This window comes from Ranitomeya imitator, chromosome 5, assembly GCF_032444005.1.
Source record: "Ranitomeya imitator isolate aRanImi1 chromosome 5, aRanImi1.pri, whole genome shotgun sequence".
Taxonomy (NCBI): Eukaryota; Metazoa; Chordata; class Amphibia; order Anura; family Dendrobatidae; genus Ranitomeya; species Ranitomeya imitator.
The window spans coordinates 638,491,787-638,505,777 of NC_091286.1; the positions used below are offsets into that span (position 1 = coordinate 638,491,787).

Below are 13,991 nucleotides of genomic sequence, written 5' to 3' on the forward strand. Positions count from 1 at the left end.
TTGACAAGTAGTCTGATAAATGTACAATTTGAAAATCAATTTATTTATAAATTGTTATCTTATCCCCCCCCCCAAAAAAAAAAAAAAAAATCCTAACTTCCGGCCACTTCAACCTAGGTCTGACAGTGGTCTCGTGGCAGCGCTGAAATGGTTAACACAGACAGACTTGATGTAAGCCACTCTCGTTAACCCAGATGTCAGGATTTTCTCTGGGCTTCATGCTTTAAGCCTTGTACAGAGATCTGGACCTGTACATGAATCCCTGTGTTGGGGCTACAGAGTCAGCTGCTGGCCTATGGTGGACCCCTGTGTTGGGGCTGCAGAGTCAGCTGCTGGCCTATGGTGGACCCTTGTGTTGGGGCTACGGAGTCAGCTGCTGGCCTATGGTGGACCCCTGTGTTGGGGCTACAGAGTCAGCTGCTGGCCTATGGTGGACCCCTGTGTTGGGGCTACGGAGTCAGCTGCTGGCCTATGGTGGACCCCTGGGTTGGGGCTACAGAGTCAGCTGCTGGCCTATGGTGAACCCCTGTGTTGGGGCTACGGAGTCAGCTGCTGGCCTATGGTGGACCCCTGGGTTGGGGCAATAGAGTCAGCTGCTCGCCTATGGTGGACCCCTGGGTTGGGGCAACAGAGTCAGCTGCTCGCCTATGGTGGACCCCTGGGTTGGGGCTACAGAGTCAGCTGCTGGCCTGTGGTGCAGGTTGGCAGAAAGAATGGTTCAGTAGCCAGATTAGAACCAAGAAGTCAGTGCAGGGACAAAACAAAAGGCAGAAGCGTAGTAGAAAAACAAGCCAAGGTCAAAATCTGGAATGTCCAGTGGGAATACAAGAAAGATATACAGAAGTTCGCTGAAGCTAGTCAAATTATAACTGTCAGTGGTCCGCAGGATATCAGGAGTTTATATAGCTTGCAGCCAAGCTCACGCCACAGAGCACAGAGCAAATACTGACAGAAGTAAACTCTCCATCTCCCAGCCCAGACTGGACTACAAGTCTAGGGGACACAACTAGAGTTGTCGCCTGCAACATGACTGACACTGTCTGATGACAGAAGCAAAGAAAGGAAGGGCAGGCACTAAAACAGATGTCACATCCACTTTCTCTTTTCTGTGTAACTTGTGGTCCACTGCCTGTTGCCAAGTGCAATCCATCTCCAGCAGCATAAACACCGATAGATTACAGCTGGTGGGGTTTGGAGGTTGTCTCGCTGTTCCTGTTCTCCGGTTTATCACACTATACACAGGCATAACAGAGTGGCAGGCTGTCTGTTCAGTACTTTCGAGCTATTGGACAGTGGTAAGAGAAAAGCATGCTGGGAGGTTAGGGAAGGGAAGTTCCAGCTCCTATGGTGCTGGCATAAGAATGCTGATGAAGAGAAACCACCCACATAAAAAGTGTGGGTGGCAAGTCACAGTTAATGGGAATCTTGGACAGTTCCTGGACATTTCAGACCTGTATGTGCACCAAAAGCAAGTTTTATTTGTGTAACCTGAGGACATTTATCGGTTTTGCTCAGAGTGTTCCTTGAAACCTTTATGATAAATGCATTTGTGTGGTCATCCCTCTAACCCCAGATACGTTGTACCTAAGGATGAGCAATATGTGCAGTGTGAAACTAAAAGTTTATAAAGAAAACTCTTTGCAGAGAAGTGGAACGTGATCTCAGCATGCCGAGCATGGACTGAATGTTTTGTTCTCCCACGTATTAGGCTAGGCCGTTACTTACTCTGTTTATTTGCAAAGTAAATACCAAGGTACTGGCACGCTTCCACCCATACACCCTTTGTAGTGCGGACGCGGTCATGTGACTCAAGCGAGAAGTGCCAGATTTCTCTGTACTGTACAGGATCAGTTATGCATGCACAGATTGGGAGAAATGCTGTACAGTGACATTTCCTATATTACAAGCTAATTAAATTCACCAAAATAACGGGAAACTAAAGAAAAAAATCTCATCATGTAAGTGACCCGTGGTGTGCAAAAATCAGCTTTCACAGTGCCGTAGCATGGCAGGGCACACAACTGCTATGTGGACTAGCAACATAAAGGTGCCCATTATTAAAATGCTTCTCATGCCAGAACAACTACCTACGGTCTCCACTAGGGGGAGCTCATTCACTTGCATTGAGGACTAGCTGTATACATCTTTGTCTTTAGCTCCCCCTAGTGGTAGCTGCAGAACAGAATCTCACAGCCAGAAAAATGCAGTAATTATAAAATCTACAGCCTTCAGTTATACACTTGCGGCTCGAGCTTTGAAATATGTATATTTTTCAGGGATTGTGGAGCCTCAGCATTGTAAGCAGAATGAATATGTAATTGCTGCAATTAAAAGATTATTGTCGCTCAGATGCCCTTATGCCCCCTGAGTAGGTACATTACGGTGATTGCTGCCGGGATAAACAGGCGTTTCCAGCCCTCGGTCACATTGTATCCGTCGGTAGGAGGGCAGCGACGTTCCATTGTCCTCTGTGAGATGGGCGGGGAGCGGTGTTCATTAAATAATACAATCTGTCATAATAATAATTTAGGTTACAATGTGTCACACAACATTTACTGATCCCGTCTGACACAATGAAAGATAATGAAAAAATGGGTTTCTGCTGGGACGGCAAACAGAGCCTTGTGTTTTCCCTGGAATCGTTAATTGCCAATTAAGTTTTATATAGCGGCTCATACACACATCCCATTACTGGTATAGGGTCACTTCCCATACTGAGGGGGATGATAACGTTTGATCCACTAGGGGCCATTTGGGAAAAAAAGTTATCTTAATGAGCTCGTTTTTATAATAAAGAAAAAAAAATTCCTTCCTTTGTCTATTGCAAACTTTTTACTATTTTTTTCGACTTGTTTTATAGTTGTATTTATTTCATGAAAGTTGCACACAGGGGTCAATAGCAAGTAATTCTGTCTAGGTAAAGAGTAACCCCCATAAAATGATCCAAAGTGATCAGGGGGATTGCCCAGGTAGCAAATCGACTGGTACGACTCACATATAATTCCTAGCAGGGGCGCAGAATCGCACCCAGGCCCTGGAGCCTATGAGAACCCCAAAAGTCCCTTATAGGGACCCCACAAGTCCCTTATGCCTATATAAAAAGAACAATGCTATTAAAGACTTGCAATAATTGGGGGGTACACTGTTGAAGTTTTTGGATTGTGATCCATGATCTTCAAGTTATGTCACTGATTCCTAGGTGCTACATACTTGTAAAACATGTACCAAAAGAAACAGACCAAGAGCTATAAGAATAATTACAGTGCACACTATTGGGTGTCAGAACAAAAATACGTTCAAAATGAAAGCTTTTAAGCAAAATGCAAGGGGAAAAAATGGTTAAAACATTTTTAAAAAGCATCAATGTGCTATAAACAGACATCAAAGTGGCCAGAATTACCCCCCACCTCCTAAAGACAAAGGTCCCTGGCCTGCAAAAAAAATAATATATAGGTACCACACAGCATAAAGTGCCCTTATGTACTGTAACAAGGTATATGTATGTATAAAAGCGGATCTCCCAAAAACAGGAATCGTACAACATCTAATATCAAGCAATAAAGTGTATAAGTGCAAAAAATAAATACCCTAGGGGAAGTAGAGGGTCTGTATGTGCCCATGTGTGTTGCCCCTGAGGAAGCCTTATGTGATGTGGCGAAACACGTGGAACAAACCCCCTTCTTCTCCTAGGGTCTGGCATTTATTTTTTGCACTAATACACTTTATTGCTTGATGTTGGATTTTGTACAATTCCTGGTTTTGGGAAATCCACTTTTATACATTCAAATACCTTGTTATACTACAAAGCAACACTTTATGCTATGTGGTACAAATATATAATTTTCTTTGCCAGGGACTTTTGTGTATAGCAGGTAGAGGGTAATTTTGGCCACTTATGGTGAGCCAGTTTGATTTCTGTTTATAGCACAATGATGCTTTTTAAAAAATAAAAAAAAAATAAAAATTTGCAGGATCCTGTTTTCTCCAAAATCGATGGATTTCCACAGGAGCTAAATGACGGAAGTGTGAAAGAGGCCTTACGAGGTGGAATCTTCTCCGTCCTTCTGAAATCCGTAGATCCCCTTTCCCTTCCCATAGAGTCTCCTAAAATGATTTGAAGCCTTCTAAATGTGCTGGAACAGTTACAGTAATAGTATTTCCAGATGGCTCCTACATTCCCATGGTGCCCTCGATCTACCTGCAGACCATATTTCTGAGAAGATGGGACCCTTTCCATGTGATGAATCGTACCATCAGATGCTCACTAATTGGGACAGGAGTGCTTAATGCTTGATCACCCACCACATTAACCGTCCCAGAGGAGAAGAGTTTATTAGAAGTCTTGATTTAGATTCTTCTCCACTTGAGAATGTTCAGAGCCTTGGCAAAAACCTGAGCTGAGCCCCCTTTCCGGAGAGACCCCAGAGTAACCGAACGAGCAGTCTCTATTGATACATACAGTATGTTCTAGATTAAATGGATTTTTCATGAAGACAACCCTTATCCACTTGGCTTAGTAAGGTACGGACATTATGAAGGAGAATATGGGACCTGCGTTATGATCTTGCATTGATGGACTCAAGTCTGTGCATTATATGCATCTGAAGTCTTGGGATGTAATACTACATTTTCCCACTAGTGGCTGCTGCAGGAGAACAGTCCTGGAGTTTCGCTGGGAAAATTAGCTGTTAGCCAGGCGCCGACGATCAGCTAATCAGCTGGTCATCTATTCAGATGCAATATAAGAGAGAAATTTTCAGCAGCTTCTTACTGAAGCAAATTTACACTGGATTCCTACTATCCCAGATCTCTAATTTTCCCATTCAAGTAAGAGAAGTGAAACAGACTAAAAGCGTTCGATGATCCTGCTTTGTTGGATCTGACCTTTTTTTTTTTCTATTAGTAAACGAACGGAAAAAAAAATCATTGCGGATTTGATTTTTTTCTTGTCCTTTTATCAGTTGTACAGTTCACTCTCGGTGGAATTGCACAGGGAGAGCGGGATTGATTTGGTGGCAGGGCTGTGATTGTTTTCCGTTTCTGCTGAATACTGTATAGTAAATAAGTCTAGTAAATCCCGTCGCTGTGCTTCATGAATTCTCAAACTCCAATAACCAAACCTGCCGTTTCTTTTTCACCTTTTTTTTCTTCATTATTTTGTAGTCTGCCTCAATATCTCTGGCAGCTGTCTGTGAACTGAATGTAAATCCTGTCCTGGTAACCAGATTGGCGTGTGACTTGGGGACCCAAATAGTAATTTGAGGAAGAATCTTGATTTATTTTAGGGGGAAATGTTTTATTACACGTTGCCTATTACATTTGCTGAACGACCTTCAAAGGAAAAAGCCACTCCGTATATCTTCTATATGTCCTAGTAGATCACATGGACGAAGATGGTCAACCTCTACGATTACGTGCTATCCTGCTACTCTATCCACTCATCAGTAGAACACTACTTACCGTATTTACCCCCAACGTACAGTATCTATATCCCCAGCCAGTCCTCTAGCCCACGATATTCTTCACCATTACCCTGTATCATCCTTATCTCTTTATCCACCCTTATCCACTCTTTTGTCCTCTTTGACCTTCCCTCTATCTACTTTTCGCCTCTACTCATTTCTTCACTGTTCTTTCTTCTATTAACATTTGTCTTCAATTCATTTTTCCAGTTCTTTTCTCTCTTTGCCCAGTCTCCACATTATCTCAGCTCCCTCCCCGCATCTCTCTAATGTTATCTATTTTTGTTCATCCACTCCATTGTCTCACACACTACCATTTTCATCCTCTCCATGCGCGCCTCCATTCTTCCTCCTGTGAAGTATAGCGTGGCACTACCGTGAGGTGCTCAAATAGGTTACCAAAACCAATGTGCAGTCAAATAAAGAACTTGGCCCTCAACTTAGTATGTCATTGCAAAATGATTTTTTTTATTGTTGCAGTCTGTATAAACGTTCATCAGTCCGACTGCTTGTCACAGAAGGATTAAGGTGTAGAATCGTACACACAGGATTGGAGTAATGGGCTCCTCAAAAATGTTTATGAAGTTCGGTAAAGGAGTTGCTTCTATCAAAATTCACGTGTTGAGAATAGATATAACTGTAGCAAGATAGCATATGGTAGACCTTAAGGTACCTTCACACATAACGATTTCGTTAACGATATCGTTGCAACGTTACGCTTTTTGTGACGTAGCAACGATCACGCTAACGATCTCGTTATGTGTGACAGCGACCAACGATCAGGCCCCTGCTGGGAGATCGTTGGTCGCTGGGGAATGATCAGGACCTTTTTTTGGTCGCTGATCAACCGCTGTCATCGCTGGATCGGCGTGTGTGACGCCGATCCAGAGATGTGTTCACTTGTAACCAGGGTAAATATCGGGTTACTAAGTGCAGGGCCGCGCTCAGTAACCTGATATTTACCCTGGTTACCATTGTAAAAGTAAAAAAAAAAAAAAACACTACATACTCACATTTCGATGTCTGTCACGTCCCCCGGCGTCAGCTTCCCTGCATTGACTGTCAGCGCCGGCCGTAAAGCAGAGCACAGCGGTCCCTGCTGTGGAAATAAGGCGAGGGCACAGTCCACCTTTCCACAGCAGGGACCCCTCATACGGAGTACATTAAGCCCCTGTGGCACCAGGACTGTAATCTTATTATAGGCGCATTCTATGACAGTACTAAGACAGCAACCCAATAAGGTCTACCATATGCTATCTTGCTACAGTTATATGCCAAGAGTGTGCAAAGCAGTCATCAAAGCAAAATGTGGCTACTTTGAAGAACCTAGAATATTAGACATAATTTCAGTTGTTTCACACTTTTTTGTTAAGTATATAATTCCACATGTGTTAATTCATAGTTTTGATACCTTCAGTGTGAATGTACAATTTTCATAGTCGATAAAATGCAGAAAAATCTTTAAATGAGAAGGTGTGTCCAAACGTTTGGTCTGTACTGTATATCTATTCTCTACACATGACTTCTGATAGAAGCAACTCCTTTACCAAACTTCATAAACATTTTTGAGGAGCCCATTACTCCAATCCTGTGTATACAATTCTACACCTTAATCCTTCTGTGACAAGCAGTCGGACTGATGAAGGTCTAGATAAGACCGAAATATTTATACAGACTGCAACAATAAAAAAAATCCTTTTGCAATGACATTCTAAGTTGAGTGCCAAGTTCTTTATTTTACTCCATTCTTCCTCCTGTCTTGCCCTTTTTATTTCTCTCCACCCATCAGTTCTGCCCATTGTTTGACTTCTCATCTATTACGGTATATATAATTACTATTCATCCTCCCTGTCTTCTCCATTATCTATAACCACTCGGTGCCATTACCTCCCCGCAATTGTTTATATGTAGCCTTTTTTATTCTTAGTCTAATATTCTACCTCTTCATCCTGTCTGCTAACACTTCAGTCTACGCTTCCACCATATCTGTTTTCCTTTCTTTTCTATGTTGCCGTTATCAATCCTTCCATCCTGGGCATTATCTCCCACTATACTATTTACCACTTCTTCATTCTCTATCCCTTCTCTGCCCTTCCACCATTGCGTCTGTCTGCCCAACCTGTTCAGGCCACCAAGTTCTCTATCATTTGTCTACACAACCACATCCTCCACCATTGCCTCTAACCACTCATCCATTACTTCTGTTCTCCCAACAATGCTCTGCACTATTACCGGTGTCCACTCAGTCAAATTCTCTTATCATCACACCTGTACACCCACTGCCTCTAAACTCTCCTCCATTACCTGTACGCACCCAACTCTATCTTCCACCTTTGCTTCTACCCTTTCCATCATTACCCCAGTACATCCAACCATATGGTGTTCCATTGCCTCTTAACCTCTGTGCACCCAACATCTTTTCTACCGTTGCCTCTAACCTTAACTCCATCCACACAACAATATTCTCTACTATTCCCTCTAACATCATTACCTTTGGGTACCCTACCATATTCTTCACCATTGCCTCTAACCCAAGAGTACGCAACATTTTTTTGGTCCAAGGGCCACAGTGCCATACTGAACTAATCCCAATGGGTGCAAAAAATATAAAGAGGTACTTACATGAATACATCACCAGAACCACCATGAGTACATTAGTAATGCATCACCAGAACCAAGTTTTGAGTATTTGAGGAGCATTTGGAGAGATGCTGCTCAGTTTCTGCTCCAAAAAATAATCTCGCCAAATCCTCCTCATAATCTCAAAACTCAAAATTTTGAGGATTTCTAAGTTTGTCACCCAAATTCTCCAATTTTTTTTACTCCTGGACACCCAATGATATACTCCATCACCTTTGTACTCCCATCCATTTCCTTTGTCCACCTAAGTACAGTATATTTCCTTTTTGTCCATAGTGAGGAGTTTTACCGCTGCGCTAGGGACTTATTTTATAGTATTGTGAACCATCAGTTGTTGGTGATATCTATCCGTGATGTGTGTCTTTCACCGATCACACGCTAGAATACGGGAGGAAAAACTGCTTGCAGACATATTTTCTCGGCTTCATTTTGTGAAGTTTGTCATAAAGCAGCAGCTAGAAGACCAGAATTATTAAATCCATGTAGACTTTTCTACAGAAAACCCTAAAGCCCTTTATCTAATGTTGACACTATTAGGAGCTGAATTTTTTTATTTTTTTTATTTTTTTAGTCTAAAAATGAAATGTAGGCACTTCTGATAAATGTGGATTAGACGTTCTACCGTATATTAGATATAGTTGGGAATATGGCAAGATCATGACTACATTATGTGGATTTAGCTACTTCCCCTGGAAAGTCATTACATACTTGACATGAAGTTTGGTGGCAAAAGAGCAAAGAAAAAAAAGGAAAATTTCTGTCACACGTACTTTTATAAAATTGTGCAATTTGTGCCAAAAACTGGTGGAAAACGACTAATAAATGTATAATAATGAGGACCAAAGAAATGTAGAACGATTGACAAAGTTGTGAAAAATATCACAGAATTGATTAATCTTCCCACAGAAAAGCAAACTCTCAGAGCTGAAGATCGGCGCATGCGCAGTGTCAATCTTTGTACACTGTTTTGGACAAAGTAATCAATTTCGGTCTGTTCTTCCTCCAGTCTAGATGACACGGCATGAGCTTGAGATTGAATGTACACAATGCAAAATGGATTACTTTTCCCAACGAAGAGCCAACACTGCGCATGCGCCGGTTTCCAGCTAAGATGTCAGTTATCCATTGTAATGAATTTTAGTCTGTTCTCCCTCCAGTCTAGATGGCCTCTAATGAGCTTTGAGGTTGGCTCTGCCCAGAGCAAAATTGATTACTTTTCCCACACAAGAGCCAACACTATGCGCATGCGCCAGTTTTCAACTCTTCTACAGAAAACACTAATTTTTGGGCAGTCTTTAGGTAATGTTGCAGGTGCCTACATGTCAGTCAAAGGGCCAGTAGTGGGCTTAGCAAAGACACTGACCAGGACACTGAGACGCTCTGGATTCACTCAGTGGGTCCCTTCGCTTTCACCTGCCTATGGCACTTGAGTAAATTATGGAGGGCTACAATTAACTAATGGATATAGATCTAGTAAACATTTTCTGGTTGCAAATTTTGATGGTAGCTCATTGTAGGGGAAAATGATGACATACACACCAGTAAGCCTCACAATCCGCTAATCAGCACTAAGTGGAGAAGGGGGACTAGGATAATGAACTGGAGCCAAAAAATGTACAATTTACATTACAAAATGGTGTCCCTGTTGGGCTGCAGTTACATGTGGACATTGGATATCGATTGCATAGAAACACACTTGATTTTGATGCATAACTTTCATTGACTTCATCTCCGGCCGGCCCAGTGTGCAGGAAGCTGTAGAGCCAGAGCTCGGGGTTAGAGCTAAATGTGGCTCCATGATTTATGAGCGGCCTATATAGAATATGGCGCAGTGATGACGTCCCGGATGCTTCATTTCACCTGCTGTTCTACTTTATTCCACTGTTCTGCTCAGTTTTTCCTGACGTTACATGTTCTTGCCATTTTTTTTTTGTAAGTTGTCTTGTCCCTGAGTCAGCAAATGGCAGACATCCAATGCAGGATCCATAGGGACCCGGAGTAACCTGCTGCTATGTAGTCTCTTCATGCTGTATATCATGTCCTATACGTCAGGCCTGCCCTACAATATGGAGACGTGCATAAGAAACAGCTCCCATCAAGACCAGGAATACTTTTCTAAAATGGAAAGACTGGTCAGTGTGATCTATTGTAAATAAATCTGACATATTGGTGAAGAAAAATGATATGGATACCTTCAGTGACATTTTTTTTTGCATAAATGCCTGGATTTAGGGCTGAAAATTATTTTTGCGTTTGGGTTTTATTACATTTGCAGTTTGGCTTCTTTTTTTTTTCCTACAGGCTCTTTGTATCTCTGCACATTGCGGACTGCAGAATAAGTTAATTAAGAATCCTTCAGTGAGCTCTTTCTTTTGAAATTCTTTTTTTATTCACTTTATCTGTATTGAGACAGGTATTTTTTTCTTCTGACACATTGTTCCAAATCCTCTGCTTAGCAATAAGGAAACGTACTGCATCCAGTGTATACAGGTCCTTCTCAAAAAATTAGCATATAGTGTTAAATTTCATTATTTACCATAATGTAATGATTACAATTAAACTTTCATATATTATAGATTCATTATCCACCAACTGAAATTTGTCAGGTCTTTTATTGTTTTAATACTGATGATTTTGGCATACAACTCCTGATAACCCAAAAAACCTGTCTCAATAAATTAGCATATTTCACCCATCCAATCAAATAAAAGTGTTTTTTAATAACAAACAAAAAAACCAACAAATAATAATGTTCAGTTATGCACTCAATACTTGGTCGGGAATCCTTTGGCAGAAATGACTGCTTCAATGCGGCGTGGCATGGAGGCAATCAGCCTGTGACACTGCTGAGATGTTATGGAGGCCCAGGATGCTTCAATAGCGGCCTTAAGCTCATCCAGAGTGTTGGGTCTTGCGTCTCTCAACTTTCTCTTCACAATATCCCACAGATTCTCTATGGGGTTCAGGTCAGGAGAGTTGGCAGGCCAATTGAGCACAGTAATACCATGGTCAGTAAACCATTTACCAGTGGTTTTGGCACTGTGAGCAGGTGCCAGGTCGTGCTGAAAAATGAAATCTTCATCTCCATAAAGCATTTCAGCCGATGGAAGCATGAAGTGCTCCAAAATCTCCTGATAGCTAGCTGCATTGACCCTGCCCTTGATGAAACACAGTGGACCAACACCAGCAGCTGACATGGCACCCCACACCATCACTGACTGTGGGTACTTGACACTGGACTTCAGGCATTTTGGCATTTCCTTCTCCCCAGTCTTCCTCCAGACTCTGGCACCTTGATTTCCGAATGACATGCAAAATTTGCTTTCATCAGAAAAAAGTACTTGGGACCACTTAGCAACAGTCCAGTGCTGCTTCTCTGTAGCCCAGGTCAGGCGCCTCTGCCGCTGTTTATGGTTCAAAAGTGGCTTTACCTGGGGAATGCGGCACCTGTAGCCCATTTCCTGCACACGCCTGTGCACGGTGGCTCTGGATGTTTCCACACCAGACTCAGTCCACTGCTTCCTCAGGTTCCCCAAGGTCTGGAATCGGTCCTTCTCCACAATCTTCCTCAGGGTCCGGTCTCCTCTTCTCGTTGTACAGCGTTTTCTGCCACATTGTTTCCTTCCAACAGACTTACCATTGAGGTGCCTTGATACAGCACTCTGGGAACAGCCTATTTGTTGAGAAATTTCTTTCTGGGTCTTACCCTCTTGCTTGAGGGTGTCAATGATGGCCTTCTTGACATCTGTCAGGTCGCTAGTCTTACCCATGATGGGGGTTTTGAGTAATGAACCAGGCAGGGAGTTTATAAAAGCCTCAGGTATCTTTTGCATGTGTTTAGAGTTAATTAGTTGATTCAGAAGATTAGGGTAATAGGTCGTTTAGAGAACCTTTTCTTGATATGCTAATTTATTGAGACAGGTTTTTTGGGTTATCAGGAGTTGTATGCCAAAATCATCAGTATTAAAACAATAAAAGACCTGACAAATTTCAGTTGGTGGATAATGAATCTATAATATATGAAAGTTTAATTGTAATCATTACATTATGGTAAATAATGAAATTTAACACTATATGCTAATTTTTTGAGAAGGACCTGTACATGTGCTGTATGCAGTAAGCTCCGGAGCTCCCCCTAGTGGTGGCCAGAATTGTATCTTGTAACTTTACGGGTGGATCGGTGCAGCAGGAAAACCTTGTGTGACTGGCGCCTTACATTATATCTTATACTTATGTTTCATAGATTTTTTTTTTCTGTCTTCTTCCCAGTTTTTCCCATACGGAGACGCATCAAAGTTTGCCCAGCACGCATTCAGAACCTTTGATAAAAACGGAGATGGGACCATCGACTTCAGAGAGTTCATCTGCGCACTGTCCATCACTTCAAGGGGAAGCTTCGAACAGAAACTAAATTGGGCTTTCAATATGTATGACCTGGACGGAGATGGTAAAATTACCAGGGTGGAGATGCTGGAGATCATAGAGGTGAGTGATTGTCCGCCGAGCTTCGTTAGGACTCACGTCACCACCCTACGCAGCAAAGCACGGGCAGCGTAGATGAAAGCTTTTATGGAGGGCAATTAACACAGCACAAAGCTGGATGGATGTGTCAGAGGGGCATTGTCTCCGGCTACATGGCAGAACGTGATAACACCGCCCGGCTATGGATGGTTAGGGGTTGTGTTATAATGCCATCCAGCTTCTCTCCCCCACTGAGGCTCTAGTGTGACAGTAACCTCCCCTACCTTTATAGCAGTGACTGTAATTTTACATAGGACTGTCAATAAAAGGGCACTTGTCAGCTCTCCTGACATATCTTTTATTAGTAAACAATTATTTACCTCTTCATATCACAATTCCCGAGCACCCTTTCTTATAACTGGAATGTGTCATTCCCCTGTTATTCCTCCTCAAAATTTATGGAGAAATTGACAATTAATACCAGTATGAGGACATGTCCCTACACAGAGAGACTCGGTCCAATCAGTAACCAGTTTGTGGGTGTGTCCCTACACAGAAAGACTCGGTCCAATCAGTAACCAGTTTGTGGGTGTGTCCCTACACAGAGAGACTCGGTCCAATCAGTAACCAGTTTGTGGGTGTGTCCCTACACAGAGAGACTCGGTCCAATCAGTAACCAGTGTGTGGGTGTGTCCCTACACAGAAAGACTCAGTCCAATCAGTAACCAGTTTGTGGGTGTGTCCCTACACAGAGAGACTCGGTCCAATCAGTAACCAGTTTGTGGGTGTGTCCCTACACAGAGTGACTCTGTCCCAATCAGTAACCAGTTTGTGGGTGTGTCCCTACACAGAGAGACTCGGTCCAATCAGTAACCAGTTTGTGGGTGTGTCCCTACACAGAGTGACTCTGTCCCAATCAGTAACCAGTTTGTGGGTGTGTCCCTACACAGAGAGACTCGGTCCAATCAGTAACCAGTTTGTGGGTGTGTCCCTACACAGAGAGACTCGGTCCAATCAGTAACCAGTTTGTGGGTGTGTCACTACACAGAGTGACTGTCCAATCAGTGACCAGTTTGTGGGTATGTCACTACACAGAGTGACTGTCCAATCAGTGACCAGTTTGTGGGTGTGTCCTTATGCAGAGTGACTAAATCCAATCAGTAACCAGTTTGTGGGTGTGTCACTACACAGAGTGACTGTCCAATCAGTGACCAGTTTGTGGGTGTGTCCCTACAGAGAGTGACTGTCCAATCAGTGACCAGTTTGTGGGTGTGTCCCTACACGGAGTGACTCTGTCCCAATCATTAACCAGTTTGTGGGTGGACAGAGTCACTCTGTGTAAGGAAACAATCAGTGACCAGTTTGTGGGTGTGTCCCTACACGGAGTGACTCTGTCCCAATCATTAACCAGTTTGTGGGTGGACAGAG

General features: G+C 42.7%; 1 protein-coding gene across 1 annotated transcript in view; it reads left to right on the top strand.

Moving 5' to 3' along the window:
* VSNL1 (visinin like 1) overlaps nt 1–13,991 on the top strand; it is a 188,665-nt gene that overhangs the window by 154,579 nt on the left and 20,095 nt on the right. The window contains exon 3 of the mRNA XM_069728120.1: nt 12,372–12,587. Coding sequence (XP_069584221.1) covers nt 12,372–12,587 — 216 coding nt within the window. The remainder of the gene's footprint in view (nt 1–12,371; nt 12,588–13,991) is intronic.